The 21,527-nt window shown below is 37.9% G+C and overlaps 4 protein-coding genes across 9 annotated transcripts; 2 read left to right on the forward strand and 2 right to left on the reverse strand.

The window, feature by feature from the left end:
- Positions 1-199: 199 nt before the first annotated feature.
- On the reverse strand, positions 200-8,034 carry Vha16 (vacuolar H+ ATP synthase 16 kDa proteolipid subunit). Its single transcript, XM_014353245.3, has 3 exons — positions 7,434-8,034; positions 4,107-4,296; positions 200-4,022 (listed from the first exon to the last, which is right to left on the reverse strand). The coding sequence occupies exons 1-3, from the start codon at positions 7,507-7,509 to the stop codon at positions 3,809-3,811; spliced, it is 480 nt and encodes a 159-aa protein (XP_014208731.1). The 5' UTR covers positions 7,510-8,034; the 3' UTR covers positions 200-3,808.
- A 1,491-nt stretch (positions 8,035-9,525) lies between these two features.
- tra2 (transformer 2) lies at positions 9,526-14,340 on the forward strand. Of its 6 annotated transcripts, none has more exons than XM_023390351.2 (6): positions 9,526-9,672; positions 9,758-9,954; positions 10,028-10,067; positions 11,100-11,597; positions 11,890-12,149; positions 12,221-12,757. In XM_023390351.2, the coding sequence occupies exons 3-6, from the start codon at positions 10,053-10,055 to the stop codon at positions 12,447-12,449; spliced, it is 1,002 nt and encodes a 333-aa protein (XP_023246119.2). In that variant the 5' UTR covers positions 9,526-9,672; positions 9,758-9,954; positions 10,028-10,052; the 3' UTR covers positions 12,450-12,757. The 6 variants fall into 6 exon arrangements, with proteins under 6 accessions (XP_023246119.2, XP_089452290.1, XP_023246120.2 ...); XM_089596164.1 differs by having other exon boundaries at positions 9,758-9,933; positions 10,011-10,067; XM_023390352.2 differs by adding an exon at positions 13,425-14,340 and having other exon boundaries at positions 9,527-9,672; positions 9,758-10,067; positions 12,221-12,327.
- A 131-nt stretch (positions 14,341-14,471) lies between these two features.
- On the forward strand, positions 14,472-15,691 carry Blos1 (biogenesis of lysosome-related organelles complex 1 subunit 1). Its single transcript, XM_014353155.3, has 5 exons — positions 14,472-14,785; positions 14,860-14,949; positions 15,042-15,114; positions 15,184-15,401; positions 15,488-15,691. The coding sequence occupies exons 2-5, from the start codon at positions 14,889-14,891 to the stop codon at positions 15,520-15,522; spliced, it is 387 nt and encodes a 128-aa protein (XP_014208641.1). The 5' UTR covers positions 14,472-14,785; positions 14,860-14,888; the 3' UTR covers positions 15,523-15,691.
- Positions 15,692-18,385: 2,694 nt separating this feature from the next.
- Positions 18,386-19,708, reverse strand: LOC111643144 (prothoracicotropic hormone-like). Its single transcript, XM_089596339.1, has 5 exons — positions 19,688-19,708; positions 19,408-19,599; positions 18,800-18,991; positions 18,520-18,680; positions 18,386-18,448 (listed from the first exon to the last, which is right to left on the reverse strand). Exons 1-5 carry the CDS (start codon positions 19,706-19,708, stop codon positions 18,430-18,432), a joined length of 585 nt encoding a protein of 194 aa, XP_089452465.1. The 3' UTR covers positions 18,386-18,429.
- Positions 19,709-21,527: the final 1,819 nt, after the last annotated feature.

Raw genomic sequence — 21,527 nt, forward strand, 5'->3', positions numbered from 1 at the left:
TTTCCCATTAACGTTTTGGTAAACGGAACGGGTGATTCTATTGTCAGTAATTCATCATTGTAACAAATCGTTCGTTTGAATTTATGTAGATATCGTGAAAAAATTTTATCAAAAAGAAAACCAAACGAATTGTGATTAAAAATAAGGACGCATAGAATTGAGCTAACATAGAGGGAATGATAGGTTGATAAAAGCCTCGTTTGTCCAAATTAAATTTTTATTAAACACGATTTTTGTATGTTCTTCATTTAACATCGAATACGAATAGTAACATAAATAATCCATTCAATTCAAGTATCACTTTGAGCGCTCAACAATGAATCTACTGTATAGTAAAACTGGAAGATAGTAGCACTATGGGGTAGGAGAAGGAGGGGATGGGCAGCAGTTTAACGACGGCAACGGCGGTGGTGATGGTGACAATGTGACTATTTTATTGGTGACGGCGTCTTTCTGCGCTTACTTATCTTTTTTTTGTGAATACGTACGTATGTATGCATATCATGTGTGTATATATTTGCGTGTTAGGGACACATTTGGGTGTTGGTGCTATAGAATTCAATATCAAACATCCTCACTCTCATCTCCTTGAATTTATGTTGTAGCTTTTTTCTTTTTCAAATTTTATTTAATTCTCTTTCATTCAAAAAATGCACTCACGCAAAACTTTCTATCTCTATCAGCTCCCCCTACTCTTTCAACTGGTCTTCTTGCAATACTTTACAACAATAATAAATTTTAGTACGACGTCTTCACATTAATTAACATGTTTTTAATTATTATTATTTTTTTTTCTTGTAGATATGCTACGCAAAATTCGGTAAAATGCGCGAGATCAATACCTACAGCATCAATCCTTAACTTTATTTAAGCCATTTATTAACACAATGCGAGGGGTTTTTGGGAGTTGAAGGGGGAGGATCATAAACAAATTATTTTCACAATATATAATATGGTATATACAATACACACGCGCGCACTATATAATATAGAGTATAGTTGCTGAGGTGTAAACGCGAATAAACAAATTTACTCAGTAATTACATTTGAGTGGTTTTTCTTGTTGCATTACGCATGTATATATATGTATATATTTATAAGTGTGTGTATATAATAATTATATGCACATGTAAATTTCTATAATATTCAATTATTCAATAAGTAACAGAAAAGGATATACACTGTGTCGATAACGCGTGCTGTTGTTCAATCAATTCTTTTGTTCACCTTTCAAAACTTTTCAATATTTGATCTGTCAATGGACATATTATATTATTGTTCCAATCAGTGTGATGTAAGATTCGTAGATCAGTCAAGCATCGATGTACGTACGAGTTAATAACAAGTGTTGCTCACTCACCGCCGTGCTTCCCGGCACGCGAATAAATCTCCCGTTGAATTTCCATTTCTTCATGTGTGCCGTACAATTTTACATCATTTTTTCTTCCTCTAGTTGCATCATTTTATCTCAGTTATTTCAATGAAATTTCTAACGCACCCTTGGCCTGCATTGACACTTGATACGAATAACACTCATCTCTCTTTTGTTCTCCAGCTTTTTTCAAGCATCTAACTTGTGTCAATTGAATTTTCTTTATTTTTTACTTAAATACGAGCCGTCAAGTTTCACAAATACAAAATGAATCATAGCCTGCGTCCTGGTCCAGCAATAGTTTTTTTTCTTCATCTTTCGGTCGCCAACTTCAATTCAACGCTTCAACAATTACAGCTTGCAATTTCAGTACTTGTTGCTTCAAATAATACTTCGTCCGAGATGAGATTTCTCTCGCAGATTTCAGCTGCATTTCTGCGGCACCGAAACAATTTTTTTTAACGCAAGGATGATGCTGATAGACGATGTTGAAAATTTCGAAGCGATTCGATCATCGAAATATAGGGTAAAAACTAGAAAAAAAAGTGCAGCCCCAGCGCGTGCCGCTTGCAAAAGATTGGTATATGAATGACGATGTTGCTGGATGTACGATTTACATTTATAGGTATATAATATAGATAGGAAACACTGTAATAGGAGTGATAAAAGAACAAGAGCGCGGCCCCCGAGCCTCGGAGACGAGAGGAGCGAACAAATACGTGGTGCCAAACAAAGTGCATGAACTCCGAGAGAAGTCTTCGGAGGGCTCCCACATGACCTTGGGCAGTGTTCGTATACACGTTAGCGTGTAAGTGCGTGAGGGCTCGAATCTACTCGTCTCCTTCGCGATTTCATTTTTATGGAATGTATATTATCGTTATCATTATTTCCCACACAATTTTTAATTTTTCACGCGTGTTGCTCTGCAGTCAGCTTTCGGTCCTCTTTTGTTTTTGCCTCTTGATCTAGCGGATATTTCCAGCTTCGACGAAACGTCTTCATTTCAAAAGCACGTTCGCAGCAGTTATTGTAACTTAATTTTTCCTCTCTTGTAATTGTAATAAAGATGGTAGTAGTAGTAGTAGTAGTAGCAGTAGTAGTAGTAGCAATAGAGGCGGTGATTTTGGTATAGTCACAATTTGCAATGAGAAAATGCAATGAAGGTGTCGTCGATTCATCCATCAGTGCTAGCTCTATCGCGTGTAGCAGCAACCAGACTCATACGTGTTTCTCTCTTCCTATCTATATTTTGGTCTTATCATCATAACTCCGATGACGCGCGTTGTTAATAATCTTTCGATACCTGAAGCACTCAAACATCAGTGTGTTCGCTTTTTCTCTATTATTTCAAGTTTCGATTTTCAATGATTATGCTTGATTAAACGTGGGATACCAAGTGTTGACCATATTATACATTTCTTACGCACTATCAATGTTATGTCTACCATCGATTTACATATTTTTTTTCTTTACGTTTATCTTTGTAAATCGTTACTGCAATCTTGGAATTTTCTTATGTAAATCAATGTTACCCGTCACGTATACTTTATCTCATATTTTTCAACTCATCACTTGCGCCCTGCATATTAGAGATAATTTCGTTTCGTATCAATAAACTGCGTGTGTACATGACATAATTAAAACTTTGTGTTTTTCAGTTCCCTCGCATTTTTTTTTTTACCATTATTATTATTTTTTTTTTCAAATCTAAAAGTTACTCATTATTAGGTAATTTATAACTAAAATTCGTGTTGAGCAAAGTTGTCGACCGTAGGCGACTTTCTTGCCACTATATTTAATGACGCTTTTTATTTACTCAATACTCTTTTGTTTGCGTGATAATTATCAACCAGACCGTGACAGAAATCAAAATCATGATTTATTTTCACTTTCATTTTTGAATCTTTATTCTTTTTTTTAATCATTGTTTTTTTTTCTTTTCAATTTGTATCTACTACTTTTTTTTTTTACAGTAAAAGAGAAATTATACGATTTTCGCACGGTTACGAAAGTCTTTCGACATAATCATTTAGATACAAAACAAGTAGTAAAATTTAAAAAAAAGTGACCACTGTGTAAGGTAAATTCAATTGATTGGGTAAAACAAGGTTAAACGAGCCAAAAGTTATCAGAAAAATGGTAGTCTATTTCTTTCACTTTTTCTATAAGTGTAATGATAATACTAATAATTATAATAATAATAATAATAAAAATAATAATAATATGATACGGTGATATATACACATAAATATGTAGAAAAAATATATACATGTATATAAAAGCGTATCGATGGACAATCGTACAACAATCAGCGCAATTAAACTAAACAATGTAGGCTCAACAAATAAATCTTGGGAGGTGGATAGAAAGGCTTTGGAATCGCGAAAGAAAATCATGACTTTGATTTTCTTTGGTTGAGCGTCGCGATCGAGCTGTTCAAGCCGTTGATTTAGTGTACAAGTAGATGGCGACGATGAGACCGTAGAGACCTAATACCTCGGCGAAGATGAGAATCAAGATCATACCGACGAAGAGGCGAGGTTGTTGGGCCGTACCCCTGACTCCGGCGTCACCCACAATGCCGATCGCGAAACCGGCAGCTAGTCCTGAGAAACCGACAGCCAGACCAGCTCCCAAGTGAATGAAACCTCTGCAAGTCATCAAATCAGTATTAATTATGGTTGAACGCGCGCGTGCCGTCATTAAAATAAATGTCATAAAATCATTGGTTTACCTAAATAGAGGATAAGAAGCTGGTGGATCAAGGCCTCCAGCAATCAGGACGGCCACGACCAGGCCGTAAATGGCAATGATACCCGCCATGACGACGGGAATGATGGACTTCATGATGAGCTCAGGCCTCATGACGGACATCGCTGCGATTCCGGTACCTGATTTTGCAGTGCCATACGCTGCTCCCAGGGCTACGTGTATACATAAAACATGTTACAATTTCGTACCTCTGTTACTGTTGTAATTACTTATTTTTTTTACGTATGTTTAAAACTTTAAGTTACTTCGTCGCTTTTACAAGGCCTCAAAACAACGATAGCGGGTAAGTTAAATCATTTCTAAATCCTTGTAAATTTTACTGATCAAAATTGCGCATTGACGAAAATGTATTTGGAAACTATAATTTACCGCAAAACATTCAAGTTCTTTGCTCTGAGTTTTCAGTCATTTACTGTAAAATTACGATAATGCTTTATCTGATGAGTATGCTCGATTTTGTCACTGTAAAAAGAGGCCAGCTTTTATCAGGAGTAACATTACCGTACCCTCACAGTGAGAAATTCACACTCTGAGATGACATTTAACTACTTATAAACACCACTCACGTCGTCGTGGTGTAACAGCTGATTGATAATGCTTATGTGGGGTACGAAATGTTTATTTTCGTGCTTCTCTGTAACGATCCACCCATTGTCAAGATAAATCATCAACGTAGACGATTGCATTTGAGAACAACAGCGTTGTAAAGACGTGCGAATAGACAAGAGATTGATGATCAGTAACAGGTAATATGGAACATTTGTTTTCCCCAACTACTTATATTGGAAAATGAAAAACCAAACGTAAAATGAGTATAGGCAATGAGGCATGAAAAGTATATTATAAGTGCAGCCAGCAACCGCGCATTTGGAGTTGTCGATCGGAATATCGCGTGCGGATTTGTACATACGCCCCGTGGTCACATGATCCTCACGCTGTTGTGCGCTCGGTGCTGCTGGTGTGAGCAGAGAAGGTATTACAAGAGGCGCACGTATATTATACGCGTGTAACACACGGCGTGCAATCACATGACCGAGGAATCATGTAATGCTAAAGAGAGGTCCGGTGGCCCCGCGAGCTGGATGGAGCTCACCAAGCCATGGCACTCTATATACAGGGAGGCGTGGTGCTCACTTCCGCGATAAGCTTGACTGAGCGATAGTTATCATCCTCGAGTTCTCTTTTTGCGCCTTACATCTATTCAATCGGCACCGAGAGGAGCCTTGCATTCACCAACATGCACGTTGTATCAATTATTTGCATCAAATTAATTTGATGATTTTGGTGAGAGAAAAATGAAGGCAAGAAGATGCACCAATGTCCATCGGAAACATGACAGTAGCACTCACGAATGATAGTGAAACCAAAAGCGTGGGAGAAAAGGGAGGAAAAATTGGGCTACCGATGCGACCTGTTAGGATTTCCAGGCTTTCGGTTTGGCGATTTTGGGTAAACAGCTGCAGCTTTTCCAAAATATGAGCGTAGATACGTATGGGTGATTATATACCCGTGGCCTGCAGAAAATTAGAGAAAATGATGAATAAGAAGAAACGGACGACGAGGAAGCGAGAAGAAATAGTAGGGTATAATATAGGCACCCCTATACGCGTTGGCCCATTTGGCCGGTGATCAAGATCTCTTGTGTGCCTAGCCTCGACGACTATACTCGGCTTTTATGCTCTGGGTAAGTAGATGCACTACGTTGACTGGCAAAACTATATCCGCCTGCATCCATTCGTCAAATGGCATCAGGAAGAGAATGCCTTTCTGTGGAATTATTTAGTTTTGTTCGGGAGTTTCATCAACGATGTTAGAATATTTTTTCTCCTAAATAATCATTTTTTACTTTCATTGAGTTATCGATAATCAAATACAGTTGATACATCGATGTCAATGGCAGATTGATCAAACGTCAATGACGTGCAAGCCCTCGGTAGTAAAAAATCATGTTGTCCATCGAAGATATGTACGCGTTTTAAAAAGCGAAATTGGAAGATGAATAAAAACTTGGACATTTGACAAAAGTTGATCGAAGCAGTAGCTGCAGAAGTAGGAGGAGCAAGAGCGAGACGTCGGTTGGGGGGATGTATTGTGATTATCTGACGCACTGCTAATTTTTCCATTGATAAGGATAAAATTAGACATAAGTCTGACGGTGCGGGGGAATGTGGTCCGTGCGTTGTTCATTAATGCTGGGATTCAAGCGTTAGCTGATCGATGAATCGGCGCGGCCGCGCAAAAGGGATTCGTATTGATTTTCTCGAAAGGGACAGCGAGACGTAAGTACGGCACATGCACGGGTGCGGGGGCGAAAATGTGGGCGCGTGTGGGTAAGGATATATACATACACGCGAGGAGAGAGAAGAGAAACAGCAGAGAGAAGTCGGAGTAGAGTAGAATGCCGTGTAGGTATATATAGGTGGGAAAAACGCACGAGGCGCGCGCGCGCACCACTTTCCTTTGCGACGCGACGAAGACGATGTCGACGTCGATCGAAACTGTTTCTTCCCTCTCGCCTCCGCGTGCATGCTGCTTTTTGACTCCTTCTTCTTCGGCTACTGCTGCTCTGTGCTCCCCGCCAACCCCAATTCTCATACATGCACAAGTTACACGCATCATTGATGTTTAATGAATTTTTCTTCTGCTACTGATATTCCCTGCCATGCACTTGTTACTTTGCAAACATAACTGATTTTGCCACTTGAAACATTGAGTCCCTATACAACGGCCACTCGGCCTCTATCAGAAGTAAATTGGAGCTTCTAAAGTTGGGCACTTGAGCTTTCATTGATGAAATCGATGTTGTGTCAAAAATTCATGTGACATTACCAGGTGCGAGAAAAAAAATGTTGAGACTGGTTAAATACCAGAATTGCCATACATCGGTGGTACTGCAAATGAATAACATGGTCCGTTGAGCAAGAATTCGATGATATTGTGAGTTACGGTGAGCGCAGCTGTGGGCCCGAGTTCATAATGATACACAGTCATATTAATCATCACAAGCGCAATCGAGCAGCTCCAAAAAGAAGTTGGCAGAGATCACGAGAGCCTTCCTCTTCTAAAAAAAAAAAAAAAAAAAAAAAAGGAGTCGGACCTCGACAGCTGGTTCAGACTGTCCTCCGGTGTTTTGACGGTGGGTCGACGCCCAGAGCGTGAGCACAGCCCGAGTCACGAGACCTGCTCTCTCGGTAGCTCGCTCGATCGTGGCCCCGAAAGCGCCTCGGGGGAACCTTACTCGATATTATACATGTATATAGATTGACCGCAAGGTACTTGCATTACTCACCGGAAAAAATGATGGCCGATGCGGCACCCATCACGCCGAAGAACGGCCCGTAGATCGGGTTCTCTGCTGTGCTCATCCTGATGCTGTTGCTGCTGCTTTAACTACTTATTTAGCACCCAACAACTGCTACTCTGCTACTTCTGCTGACGCGGATGCGTTGCGTGGTATTGGAGCTTGTACGTATATATGTATACGTGTGTGCAGGTATGTGTGCGTGTGAGTAAGCAAGATAGCCTGCTTGCTTGCGTGTGTATACCGTACACGGGGCGGGCGGCTGGACTATTTATTATCTATACTCTCGGCCAACAGGGAACGACGCCTCGTCTTCGGGGATTGTTGAGCAGACGATTATTTGGGTTCACTGGAGTTAGCTCTCCAACAGGCACACTCGCACTTTCGTTGTTGTTTCTTCACTTCTGTCTTTGAACTAAGTATAATCTCGAGGACGATGCGTATAGGTTCAAGCAGACGGGAGGCAGGTATACCCTGATGATACACGCACGTTCCGAACACTAGCACTCTGTGACGGCAGCGCTACCAAATGAGCACTGTTCAATATGGAATAGACACATAGACGGTAAAGTATAGCAGCAGCGACGACGGCGAATATCGCGAAAGCGCGTCATGTGACTGCGACCGTGGCGACAGATAGTAGCCGGAAACTGTCGCCGCCGCAACTTCTGAGCTGTTATTGGTGCCCCTTGCCCAAGGTTTGGCCTATCCGAGTAGCTGGTTGTGGTCCCGTGACGACCCCATGACCCATCATATATCAGCGAGACCGCCGGCTTGCGCAGGACTCAAGACTTTGAGAGAGAGAGAGGCCAGAGGCCACAGGTGTATATATAAACGAGTTTTAAGTGAAGACTGTCCCCATCAGCAGAAGGCGATCGAATAAGCGCGCGGGCAACACATGATTATACCTATATACTGATCACCATCTGTTTCCGTGAATCCGCTGAGACCTGAAACCACAAATCCCCTGCTAAAACTTTTACCTTTCAAATGCGGGGAGTTGGTTATCAAATTAAAAAAATTAATACTAATAGTGTAGGTGCAGTATATTTATCCGAATATTGTTTGGTTAAAAATCATTTTCTGTTAATGTATAATTTGTTTACGTAACATAATAACAGAAGTACTATTGAAAATAAAATATGGATTTTTTTTGTGACATTCTGCAGAGTTGCAGACACCTTTACAGAGAATAAAAAAGGAAAGAGTGACCGTCACTCACTCAGTGACGCAGATCCAATTGATACCCTGAGCTAATTGTATAACCGTTTATTTTCAGTAAACAAACTTAAAATACGTCACAGATTTTATTTAATTACAAATATTTCCAATGTATTATTTTATTGAATACATTTTATTGTTTTTAAATCTTTCGCGCTTTATTTTTCACGGCATGGTGGCCCACGTAAACGTGTGTATATATATACATACTAGGAGACTTCACCCCCTGCGCGGCTCCGCGCGCCAATCCACCAAACTTTTTTGATTAAACATATTTCTAATAATTATTTAATCAAAATCGAATGATTAAATTTTAAAAATAAATCTAAGTTCAAACGAATAAAACAACTTTGATTAGCCTGTAGGGCGCTACATGTAGCCAGCGCTTGTCTACGTAATCTCATTTGTACATTTAAATGTACCGCCTTTCGTCCCTCACGACCAATCAGATCAAGGCGTATTCTGTCGACAGTCACGTGATACTGATTCTTTAGAGATATCACCATAGACATATGAAGAATGAATAGACTGCTCATTCCGAGCAAGGGCAGTGAGTGAAGCGAAGCTCAAGTTTACTCATTCGACGAGAGAAAACAAAGAGAAAAGTTGAGGGCAGTCAGTCAGTCCTTTCATTAATCCTTTCTCGTATACGGAGATTGAGGGTATTTATCAAGGAAAATAGAACTACGAATATTTGTCCGTGCCCCCCTTAGAATATGCAGTCTATCTTTGATATGTCTATGGTCACCTCATCTCTTTGTCATCGATATATATTTATATATTATATATGTGCGTGCACAACTGCGCAGTGCGCACAAGCGCGCGCAGATAGATGCGACGCGATCCGACGCCGACGCCGACCGATCCCCGCCATATTATACCTTGGCATACGTATATATACACGTGCGTGTTTATTGGCTAAATGTTGTATGAGTATACTTACGTGTAGGATTACTGAGTACTTTTATTGAGCTGCATAAAGATAAAGTGCATAAAATATTTGCAAGTAAGTACAATATTAAGTAAGTACTCATCACACCAACGCAATATCTCATTACATGTATTCGTTATAATTTTGATTTCTACTGCAGTATAGGTACTTCTTCACGCTCGTGTGGTTGCGTCTCTCTGAGGCTCTGTAGCAGTGCAGCCATCAGCAAATCACCCAGAGGGAGAGAGCCAAAAAGCACGAAGGTGCTAGTCGGGCAGCCATAGCTCATTCCCATGCACATGTAGCAGCGATACTCGCTACTTGAGCTTTGTATATGTAAGAAGAAAGCCACTTAACGTAAAAATATTAATTTTTATTCGTTGGACTTGGACATTTTTCTCGTTGGATATAAGTAGAAAGAACTTGATAGGTGTCTAGCTACAAATCTCCATGATATGGATGACTCTAAGGTAAGACGCTCCTATCTCCCCGCCGCGTGTAGCCAAAAGTATAGGTTTTATCATCTGTAAACTACATTAATTAAGTGCATGATTCATTCGTAGTTGTATACTCATGTCGGTTATGTTTTTAAAATTTATAAGCACGTGTATTACAAGCATGCGATGTAAAAATTAGCCAAAAGTTTTTCTTCATTTTCACCATGTGAATATTTTTTAACTTACTCGAGCATAACCTTTTCAGAGCATCTATTTCCGAACGTGTTTTTTTTTTTTTTTTTTTTTTTTTTTCGTTTTAAACTGCATTGTTTTAGAACTCGGTCAGCTCAGAGAACCCTATAAGTAAGTACCTGACAAAATGCTCGCGTAACGCGTGTAACCATGTAAAAATAATATTCTTTGCACGAGCACCATAGTTTCTGTAAACGTTTATTTTATTTTTTGTAATTAAATATTAACCTATCAATACTTTCTCGTCGGTTTTTATAAATACCAACATTCATCTAAAACATTATCATTTCTGTATTTAAATTTGTTTTACAAGCTCTAACATTTTCCAGTGACTCAAAATGATTTGTAAAACGACGTTTCTATCAATTTTTCATGCCACTTATCATTTGTTCTCGTTGCTGCTGTTTATTAGTGTAGAAATAAGTTATGAATTCATTTCAAAACTGCTTTTGACTGTATGTGGACATACATTTACGTAATTGCCTCACTCAGCAAATTAAATAAAGTTTTGGAGGATTAAAAAGGTGAAAGTCTCAAGTACTTTGGTACCTATAAGTAGAAAATGAAAACAAACCGTGTGTGTTATTGTCTTAGTAGTAAAACAGTTTGCTCTGAAGCAAATTGCAGAGAGCATCAGCAGTTTGTAGCAGTAGTCGTATATTCATTTACAGTAGTCTAAAAAGGAAGAAAAATGAATAGAGAAAGAAGGCATGTCCAACGAATGCCAAAATTATTGTGCATGGTATAAGGAAAACTCTCAAGAGTTAGAATTATCTCAATGTAAAAGTAATGTTAACTATCCTACGCACACAGCAAAGAAGCACCAGTCGCAGTTCAAGTCCAAGACGCTCCCGAAGAGACGACGTCATGCAGGAATCACGCTCGCACTCCAAGTCAAGCAAGTATCGGGACCACAAGGAGTCTAGCCACCGGTCCGTGAAAAATTACTCGAGGTCGCGCAGCCATTCGATGACCCGAAGCCGCAAGTCATACCGGAGCTCCAAGTATGATGGCCGCAAGGGTGAAAGCAGAAGCCGCAGCCGATCGCCTTACCGTGGAGGCCGTGGATCTCGTAGCCGCTCGCGCTCCTACTCTAGGTCCCGCTACTCCAGGGACCGCAACTTCCATAGGTCGCACTCCAGGAGTCCGATGTCATCAAGGAGGCGTCACATCGGCAACAGAGACAACCCCTGTCCTGGCCGCTGCATTGGTGTCTTTGGCCTCTCCATTAGCACAACGGAGCAGCAGCTCTACCACATCTTCTCCAAGTATGGGCCTGTCGAAAGTGTGGTTGTGGTCAACGACGCCAAGGTATTTGCTAATTTTTCACAAGGTTTCTCTACTCTCACCCAAATCCCCTTGCAATCAGTACATCTACAACATGAACATAGTTGGCTTCCTTCTTGAGGGAGCAAATGTGCTGGGGAATATTATCCTAGCCCAAGAAATAGAGCGCATGACTTGAAAGTTTGAGCAATACGCTAAAGGCCTTGGGCAACACTCTCTTTCTTTAATAATTGTTACTTTGCGTCAGTACTATACTTATATGTCTATATCACTGATAGCTATTGATATAAAAGAAAAATTTCGTTTTGTATTTCAGACAAAGCGTCCCAAAGGCTTTTGCTTTGTGTACTTTGAATCAGTTGAAGATGCAAAAGTAGCCAAAGAACAGTGCAGTGGGATGGAAATTGATGGAAGAAGAATCAGAGTGGACTATTCTATAACGGAACGCGCTCATACTCCAACACCAGGAATTTACATCGGCAAACCAACGCATACATATGACAACCGGGGTGGTGGTGGTGGTTATGGATACGGTGGTGGCGGTGGCGGCAATTGGGATGGACCGAGAAGGAGAGAGTAAGTTTCGTGAAACCCAGACAATTTTTCGATTTTTTTATTACAAATTTTACATGATAATTTACTTATAGTTATAACAACAGAGGAAATTATCGGCGTTCACCTAGCCCCAGCTATTCAAATCGTCGACGCTCCAGTCGCTACGAGAAAAGATCCAGATCGCCTTCGTACTCACCACGTAAGTTTGATCGTTACACACATAGCGATTCGGCACATAATTCAGGTAGTTTACATCAACATGACTCGCGAAGTAAAAATTGGGATCGAGGCGGCAGCTCTAGGCACGCTGAGCTTCAATAAATTGATCATCTTTACACTGGGAGCACATCCGATTGCAATTATAATCGCTGGCTTCCCAAAGTTCCACTCTTGTTTTTCGTAATATGGTCCGAGCATATTTTTGTAAACTGCCTTTTTAAAACTTATTTACAAAATTCTTATATCTATGAACAAGCAAGAGAATGTTTGTGGATGAAAATGTGTGCATGAAAAAAGAACAAAAAAGAGTGCGTGTGTAATAGAATGTATAATAAGTAAAACTAATAAAAATCCAGGAATTGCCAAGTGCAAATTCCCCATTGTCTGGATACGACAATTATTGTTTTCGTTACTTGATAAATTTCAGGTCGATATTAAGTGAGACGGGTTTGATGCGAGATGCCAGGTGTTGGGAGCTGTTTGTGTGACATGATCCTTTGACCCAACCTGACCCAATTATCTTCTAAATATATACTCTGGGTCACAGAAATATAAAATTTATGTTTTATTCATAGTCTTTCATTGTAAATGCGTATAATTTATCTCATCTTGGCCCAGCAATGTTGTGTATTAATCGAATGTTTTACACATACTGAAAGGTCAGAATGGGCAAAAATATCTTTCTGCACAATTTGAATTAGCAATTTTTATAAAGTTGATGATAAGAACGCATTCGGTGATATTGAATGTAATGAAAATTATTTTGTAAAAGATAAATTGTGATCGATCAAGTTTTTTTTTTTCCTGCTCCAGGTACTTTCATGTACAGATGTATACTTGTGTATTTTACTTTAAAAAACGAAAAAAAAATTAATCCGTACTTTATTTAAACTCTTATTAATAATGTAGCTTATGTAAAATAGCGAGGTTTTGACCTTAATCTCTTTTGAACACAATAATGTCAAAAAATTTATGATTCATGGTAATACAAAAGCTAGTTACTACTGTAGAAAAATGTAACAAAATAAATGTGAATCAGTTAATGTAAGTTCTCTAACATATTTATTTGTTTATAAGGTTTTGAATCAAGAGGTATCGGATGATAGAGGGAAGTTTGCAAGTTTCAAACGCTCAGAGAAAAAGAATGAAAGAAAGAAAAAATGTTGAAATTTTTGAAAGAGAACAGTTGAAGATGAATTTAATGAAGATCTTAACTCTTGAATCAATGAAGATTCTTCTGATGATTATTGCGCGCTTCTAGTATGTGACAAAGAATATGATCATTCCAGTCAACAAAGAAACTCAAGTTTCGAAGTTTTTGAAGATCCACAAGCTTCAATATTAAGTCAAGATTACAATCAAATAGGGGCTTGACTGAACTTTAATTTCAAGTCTAGGGGTGCAAAATTAACTGAATCGTTCGTACAATGACAGCTTATGTAATAACAAGATCCTTCACTTTTTTCATAGGTAGGAAGTGAGCATGTGCTCTTTACTACTTCACACGATCATATTCTTTATCAATATTTTATCTTTTTTTAACTTGGACTTCCAATTACACTTCTCACTGATTAATCCTATTATTATCTACTGCCCTTGCATCCCAATTACCTCGACTCATCCTTTTAATTTTTTTTTTTTTTTTTTCACTGTTAGAAGTATAATTTAATCAAAATAAGTAATTTATACCGATTACTTGCCAATAAAAATGATCATCAATATAATTTATATAATATAATTAATAAATTTTGAAATGTGTACTTGAAAGCAACGAAATGATTTAAAAGAATAATGCGTTATTTTTATTCAGGAAATTAAATTGATTTGGTCTATCAAGACAGTTATCTTATAATACGACTACTGATTACAATTTTCTTTAAATCTTGTTTTTTGCTCAGAACTGAGATAACCATTGCAAGTAGTGTAACACAGCTAACATAATATATACACCAATAATTTAATTTCCTCATACATTCAAAAGCACAGAGTATTTTTATGAAAGTATAAGGATAAATTTAAGTTCATACCATCTGTATATGCAATATAAAATTTGAAGAATAGTAAAAAAAAAATTTTCTTACAAATGTAAGGACCTACAGATTAGTAATTATAAAAGTTTTGCAATCGCTACTTGGAGAAAAAATAATGCTTAAGTATGGTTGATAATTAAAATCGCTTTTAATATTTTCTGCCGTCACTGATAAAGAGCCGCACCATCAAAACAAGCAGCCAACAAAATAATTTACCGTCACATGGTAAAACGTTCTGGGTTCTCCGCATCTTCGACTTCAGCAGCTGATTTGTTTGACGTCGTGATGAAAACACCAACTGGACTAGTGCGATCGACTAACCATTATTTGTGTGACGCTTCATAGCTTAAAATTCATTGTAAACAATCAGAACGTTAAATAAATAAATTTGTACTTGTGCTTATATTAGTACGTACCAAACAATAAGAAATTCTTTCATTTTTTTTTTTTTTTTCTTACCATAAGCTTGTTCCAATTCCTAGGTATACTGCACATTCAATTCATATTGAACATGTTGTCAAATATTGTAAGAGAACATCAAAGTAAGCAGGCAGCGAGAAAAGAAAGTCAAGGTAGTTTACTTAACAATATTACGCTCTTTCTTTTTTTTTTTTATTCATACTTATTATCGATTATGTATCCACACCAAACTATTCCAATGCAGAACAAAAACGCAAAGAAGCTGTTCAAGCTGCAAATGATTTGACACAAGCCTTAGTGGACCACTTGAATGTTGGGTAAGTAACTGTGCACTTGATGAAAGAAATTACAGGCAATTGGTAATTAAACTTATGTTACATGTGTAGAGTGGCACAAGCATATTTAAACCAGAAAAAACTTGATGCCGAAGCTAAACAGTTACAGACCAATGCAACGAATTTTGCCAAACAAACACAATCTTGGCTTCAGTTGGTAGAATCTTTCTCAGGGGCTCTAAAAGAGTTGGGAGACGTTGAAAATTGGGCCAGAAGCATCGAAGGCGACATGAGAACGATTGCCACTGCCTTGGAATATTCTTACAAAGGTTGCGATACAAAAATTTATGAATTTTTTCCGCATTTGGTACAATATATTCTTTCTAGTCGAGGTAATTGTGGCATTAATTTTCAGCAACGCAAGAAACTCCTAGTACAACATCAACTTAAAAATTTGTAGATAACGTCAACAACCAACCGTGTCATGAGTATTTTTATATTAAAAAAGTTCTTTTATAATACGTTCATCACTGATCAATTAAAGGTGATTATTCCATTATCATTTATTTATACTAATAAAGAGAGTTCATAAATTAATTTACCAATCATTAACTTAAGAAAGAAATAAAAAAAATCGGTTTTTATTAAAAAAGAATTTTCAAAAATTTTTGTACTTTTTATTCTTAAAAGCCATACTTATGTCACCTATGACTAGTTTCTTTTCATCCTATGCAAAAAGCCTATCATAAAAGAGAAAAAATATTTTGATCACTATGACTGAGCGAAAGTTGATATTTAATTTGTAGATAGAGTTAATAATTCATAACATTTTCCTCGCGTAAGTACAATACACAGGAATCAATAAATAAATCGATACAAGAGCTAGTTGCAATTATTGAGATACCTATAGGGTTGGTGTGTAGAATATAAAATCTGCGTGCAAATTCCGTAGTTAATTTTTATATACGAGGAGTGCTCATATCAGTCGGCGAGACGCTCCATTTTCATGCAACTGTTAAACGTATTGCACCCATAAAAACAAATTGCTCATAATTGCGTAGAGAAGTGTGTTTGTTTATCTTCACTATAATATGTTCATAATTTTTAGTACAGCTATACGGTTCCAAGTACTAGTTGAAATTCAATCTCATTAGCTTTGAACCTTTTTTATTCTCATCTAGTAAGCAACTTTTCCAGTCTTTGTCTATGTATCGTACGATAAAATGTCAAAGTTGAAGAAATTCAAAAACATTATGGATTAAAAAAGTAGGCACATATTTTTTCTTTCTCTTGTAAAATTATAAAAAATCAGGTGCTTGTATCTTTTAATTTCTATTGATTTTCTTACACGTTTTACTCTCTACACTTCTTGCAAGTCTCATTTATTTCGAAAAATACTGCAAGTCAAGCTTATTTTTCCATCCTCTACATATAACATACCTATGCACACTTAAGTTTTGTCAGAGGGCCTATAATAAATAGTAATAATGTTCCTCACCACAGGTGGAAGTGAGTAAAACTGTCTCAGGTCGTATAACTACACGTTCATTTCGGAACGAGCGAACATGTACCGGAGTGTGCGATCTGTAAGGGACATTCTTTGCTTCACTGCCCAAGGGGGGCGCCCGTTATATTATAAGAATGAAAAAAAATAAATCAAGTCATCGGTTCAGTTCCGAGAACTGACTGTGATCATTATGTACATTTTTGGACACATTTATTATACAAATATACTTCCATGGAAATAATAACTTCAGTATATCATCAAAAACCTCGCACTGGTATAATTACATGTATATATGTATTATTGTAAATTCAAAAAATATATACTTGTACTTGTCCTCCAAACTCTTGGAAGAAGTATACAAAAGAGAGAATTTGTGGCGGTTTCCTCATTTATTCTCCTGGGAATCGGCAATCGTATATTTTAAGGAAAGAAGAAAGGGAAGTGTCAGAGATGAGATATCGGGTCTCCTGAAACGATGACTCCACTTAATATACACACAACCCCGGGTTCAACTTTTTTTTTCTCTCTTTTTTTTCATAAAGATAAAAGTTAATCACGAAAAATGAATATTTTAGCAACGACATCCTCGTTTTTCCCCACCCAGTTTTACTAATTTTGTACATAATTGTAAATAAACCCTCATTTCTCGAACGAAAGGGACGTATTTAAACTTTTTTATTGAGAGTGGCTACGAAAGGCACGCGCATGATACTTATGGTTAAATAAACTTCTTTGTACTTGCGCACGCGGTCCAACAACGTCATTGGCATCAAAGTGCAAACATTTTATACGCGCTATCGCTTTCAAAAGCTTTCAAAAGGATTACCGTGGTTATCGAACATGTGTTCGGTAAGTAATATCCGGTATCTGTTGTTGCTCGGCTCAATCAGCACGAGAGGAAAATTTGTCCGCCGTTATCTACAAAATCGCATTATACTTTATTCGGCACTTGAGACCCATGAGTTTTGTGCCACATTGAGTTGATTAAACAACCGAGAGGTGAAGGAACTTTTTGAATATAACCATTTGTTCCGCTATCAATAGGTTTTACGTTTGCTTGGAATTTTTTTCAACTTCTCGTTTACCATAAAATTTATTCATTCTCGCGTTCGTATCAAATTGTTATCTGTACACATTTTTAATATTTCAGCACGGAAACATAAAAATTTGAATCCAAAAGACAATCACACCAAGCCAAGGGTCTAACGCTTCAAATTAATTGATTTTTTTTTTTTTCTTCAATTGCTTCTACCCGGCACCCTTTTCCAGCACTCTTCGGAACGAGAAAGTTGGCATTTGAAACGCCCGTAATTCTGCATTGTATTTTCCCTTGGATACTTTTAATGCCTCGTTTTAGGGTTTTGTGGACGTAAACATCCGTACCTGTCTCACCGTAAACTCTGATTGAGCCGTAAAAGATAAGCTAAATTTTCTTTCTTTCTTTTTATTTCTCGAACCATCTGTGGATGATTCTTTGTCAAAGGCTCTTTTAAAGTACTCTTGTAAAATGCTAATGCTATATCATCACGTTGTATTATATTTCCGTGGAACTATTCCTGTAATCAGAGACGCTGGAAATTTCAAATATTAAAAGTAATGAACTATTAAAAATTTTTGGATACCATTGTAGGATGTCTCAATCAAGTTCTCAACGAAGGTTTTAATAGTTTCCATTTTATTATTAAATTAAAGTATTGTTACAAATGTTTTTTATACATTTTCTCAAATAAGCATCTTTTTTGGCCGTATTAATTAAGTAAAAATTTTTTAAATAAAAATAATAACGAAGTATATTTTTGAAGAACACGATGATGAGTAACAAACAAGTAAATGAAAAATGTAATTTATCGTTACAATGGATTGCTCGAGCTGTAAACAATAAAATAATAATTATATATGATTATTGGCAACATTTGGTAATGCGTTTAAAAAATATTTACGGTTTCTCGACGGCCACACAAGTCACGGGAACGAGTATGGACAATAGCTGCCATTTATCACTCAAGGACTGCGGGATGGTCACCTCCTCCACCTCCCGAATATCGAATTCACTATCTAATGTGAGGATGGAATTCATTCCACGTTTCGCCAAAACTTGAGTCTACGTGGGAAAGTTTTATTTTATCAACATCGACTTATTTTTCCTTCCTTTCAAAGCTTTTTAGCGAAACCGTAGATAAATATACATGTAAATGATTAAAAAAATTGTATCGTACTCACTCTGTGGTAGTAGTATGTGCACTGGTAACACTTGCCGGAGCACATTTTGGACTTGCATTTCGCTGTCTGGATGTATTGCGGATAGTAACCAGTGCCGAGATTAATCACCTTGTAATGAATCGCGCAGCCACAAACTGGTTTCCATTGACTCGAAGAATCCGTCGGATCGTAAGACTGAAATTTTGTTGGAAAATTCGACAATCGTTTTCGTACTTTGGAAAAATACCCGCCCTCCCGTTCCCTAAAACTACGATTTTCATCTTAACTAAATCGTACCCCAAAATTACACCCGATTTTCAATTAACTTCAATTGTATTATGCCACTTACAAGTAATTTTTTTTTTTTTTTAACTCGAAAACTACATGATTACTCTTTTTATTTCTGGGGGGAAATGCCAAAGTGGAGTATACAGTTTTCAAGACCACGGAAAATTTATAACTCAATGCACCTCAAGGTTTATGAAAAAAAAAAAAAAAAAAAAAAAAACGAAGATACAATTGAAAAACCACGTAAAAATCTAACCCAAGTACTAATTATATTCATGCAAGTTACGATCTTGTAACTGAAAACGTGTAAAAAGTGGAAGAAAAAAAAAAAAAGGTTTTACCTTGGGTACAAGTTGCCGGCGCTCGACCACCTTCTCCGGCACCATCATCCGCTTATTAGCATACAATGAGCACAATCCATCAGCGCAATCGTCCCGATCGTCCGGAAAATCCAGCTCCGAAAAGTCATCGCCGTAACTTCCTATGGACATTATTCTTCCGTTTCCCCTCGTCGTGAACGCCAGAGAAGTCAACTGTGAAAAATTAACGTCAAACACCATAAAAAAAAGGAAAAAATTCTCCAAACGATTACGCAATTTTGGAGCAAGTGATTGAACTCACGATGACAACGGCAAGCCTCATGAGTGATATTCTTTTGCGCGACGTCCTGGCGGGTCGAAGGAAAAAGACCGGATGGCTAAAACCCCCCGAGATTTCGGTCCTTTATATACTATTTCGCGCAAAGGATGGTTTTTCCGTAACGAGGAGGCCTCCCTCGCGAGACAATGAATCCATTAATGGACACGCGATACCCTTCCCACGTCAACGTCACCCGGTTATGCCTCTCGACACTATCATTCACGCGGTTACGGGACAAAAAAAAAACCCAAGGACCAAAAATTTTTTTTTTTCATCATCAAAGCCAACCGAAAATATACGACGGTAGGTGTAATTTTGTCACCGTTGGCCAATCAATACAGGCATACAGCTGTACGGACGTGAGTATTTTTTTGAAGGCTGATGAAAACGTGAGCCACAACGTCAGATTTTTTTTTCCTTTTTTCCTATTCACAACCCATCAATGGAGAATACACAACTCGATTTCCAAAAATAATTTTTCTTAACGGTAATTTGACGCTTGAAAAAAAAAAAAATGCATTTTCCAGGAATTGATAAATGTATTAAAAAAAAAAGGCCGCGATACAGGGCAGATAATATAATATGACGTTATATAGGTTGCCTGAGATTTTTTCCAAGAGCCACCGCGGTGGCAGCTATTTTTGTCCCTCGTGTACACACACACACGCGCATATCGGGGGTAGCGCTGATCATCGAACGGGGGTTGAGCGGAGTATACAACCTGTACGTACACGGTAAAGGACAAAAGAATGGCCCCCTCGACATACACGATGGTTGTTGCGTTTTAGCGTTTCCCACCCCTCGTATATATACATATTGTATATACGCACAAGCGCGCGTCCATTAATTTTGACTTAATTCAATGTTCCTATAATACGCGCGCGCGTGTGTGTGACTGCCCATACGTACGGTATCAAAGGATATGTATCTCAAATACATGTGTACGTGTAGGGTGTACAGCCAAGGCAAAATACCTATACATATAAGTATACACACGCAAATAATATGCTATTGCGACGCATTATAATTCGCATCGCCTGTACGCACGCCCCATATATTTCATTAAACTTGCGCCGACCTTGTCGCCGATTACCCGTACCCGCGTTTAATTGTCACCGAAATAGGTGTTTTCTATACATGTATGTATATAGAACCCTACACTCGCTTTTGAGCAATAACCAATGCAAGTTACCGTAGCCGTCGTCGTCGTTGTTGTAACAGTTGTTGCTCTCGTATTTTTATTACCATCAACAACGGTGTTTTTCTTTCAATCATGTATATATAAAAAAAAAAAAAAAAAAAAACAACGAAAGTTATGCACAATATTTTCCGATGACCGTATACATATATAATTTGTGCACAGCCCAAGCTTCTCCTCTCTTTTGTCTCTCCCCAGTTTAACTCAATCAGGCGGTACAACGAATAGATCACGCTATAGGAAACATAAACAAAACATTTCCAAAGAAGAAAGTATAATTTTATGTGGTGCAACGGCATACATTTTTTTAAACAATAGCTGAGCTGTGCGACGCGCGCGTTACATCCGGAACGGGGTATTCTACATTTGTACCGCGCGGGTGCTCTTTTATTTTTTTGGATATTGTTATGGAAAACATATAATAGGTGATGTATACACACTCGTATGTAACTTTCCATCGCAACAGCTTAAAAGTTTGTATTTTTTGGAATAAGCTCAGTCAGTGGTTGCGTTGAATCGGCCAATTAGCTGCAGGTGCGCGGCCGATTGAACAGCTTGGCTTGAATGAAAGAGGGGGGCAAAAAGTGTACCATCCCGCGCTTTTCCACCCAGCTTATCTGTACA

The sequence above is a fragment of the Copidosoma floridanum genome, unplaced genomic scaffold (assembly GCF_036245765.1).
Source record: "Copidosoma floridanum isolate Cflo_tuat_1 unplaced genomic scaffold, Cflo_Japanese_pri ptg000030l, whole genome shotgun sequence".
NCBI classification, from domain to species: Eukaryota; Metazoa; Arthropoda; class Insecta; order Hymenoptera; family Encyrtidae; genus Copidosoma; species Copidosoma floridanum.

What these genes read in the sequence shown, in the direction of transcription:
- Vha16 (XM_014353245.3), bottom strand. Translation starts at nt 7,509, where the DNA reads ATGAGCACAGCAGAGAACCCGATCTACGGGCCGTTCTTCGGCGTGATG. An exon ending in ATCGGCCATCATTTTTTCCG is followed by an intron (nt 4,297 to 7,433) that starts GTGAGTAATGCA and finishes GTATACACGTAG; the next exon opens with CCCTGGGAGCAGCGTATGGC. An exon ending in GCTTCTTATCCTCTATTTAG is followed by an intron (nt 4,023 to 4,106) that starts GTAAACCAATGA and finishes GATGACTTGCAG; the next exon opens with AGGTTTCATTCACTTGGGAG.
- tra2 (XM_023390351.2), top strand. An exon ending in TTGTGGTCAACGACGCCAAG is followed by an intron (nt 11,598 to 11,889) that starts GTATTTGCTAAT and finishes TTTGTATTTCAG; the next exon opens with ACAAAGCGTCCCAAAGGCTT. An exon ending in GATGGACCGAGAAGGAGAGA is followed by an intron (nt 12,150 to 12,220) that starts GTAAGTTTCGTG and finishes ATTTACTTATAG; the next exon opens with TTATAACAACAGAGGAAATT.
- Blos1 (XM_014353155.3), top strand. Translation starts at nt 14,889, where the DNA reads ATGTTGTCAAATATTGTAAGAGAACATCAAAGTAAGCAGGCAGCGAGA. An exon ending in AGCGAGAAAAGAAAGTCAAG is followed by an intron (nt 14,950 to 15,041) that starts GTAGTTTACTTA and finishes ATTCCAATGCAG; the next exon opens with AACAAAAACGCAAAGAAGCT. An exon ending in CTTGGAATATTCTTACAAAG is followed by an intron (nt 15,402 to 15,487) that starts GTTGCGATACAA and finishes ATTAATTTTCAG; the next exon opens with CAACGCAAGAAACTCCTAGT.
- LOC111643144 (XM_089596339.1), bottom strand. Translation starts at nt 19,708, where the DNA reads ATGAGGCTTGCCGTTGTCATC. An exon ending in TGAGGCTTGCCGTTGTCATC is followed by an intron (nt 19,600 to 19,687) that starts GTGAGTTCAATC and finishes AATTTTTCACAG; the next exon opens with TTGACTTCTCTGGCGTTCAC. An exon ending in GCCGGCAACTTGTACCCAAG is followed by an intron (nt 18,992 to 19,407) that starts GTAAAACCTTTT and finishes CGATTGTCGAAT; the next exon opens with TTTCCAACAAAATTTCAGTC.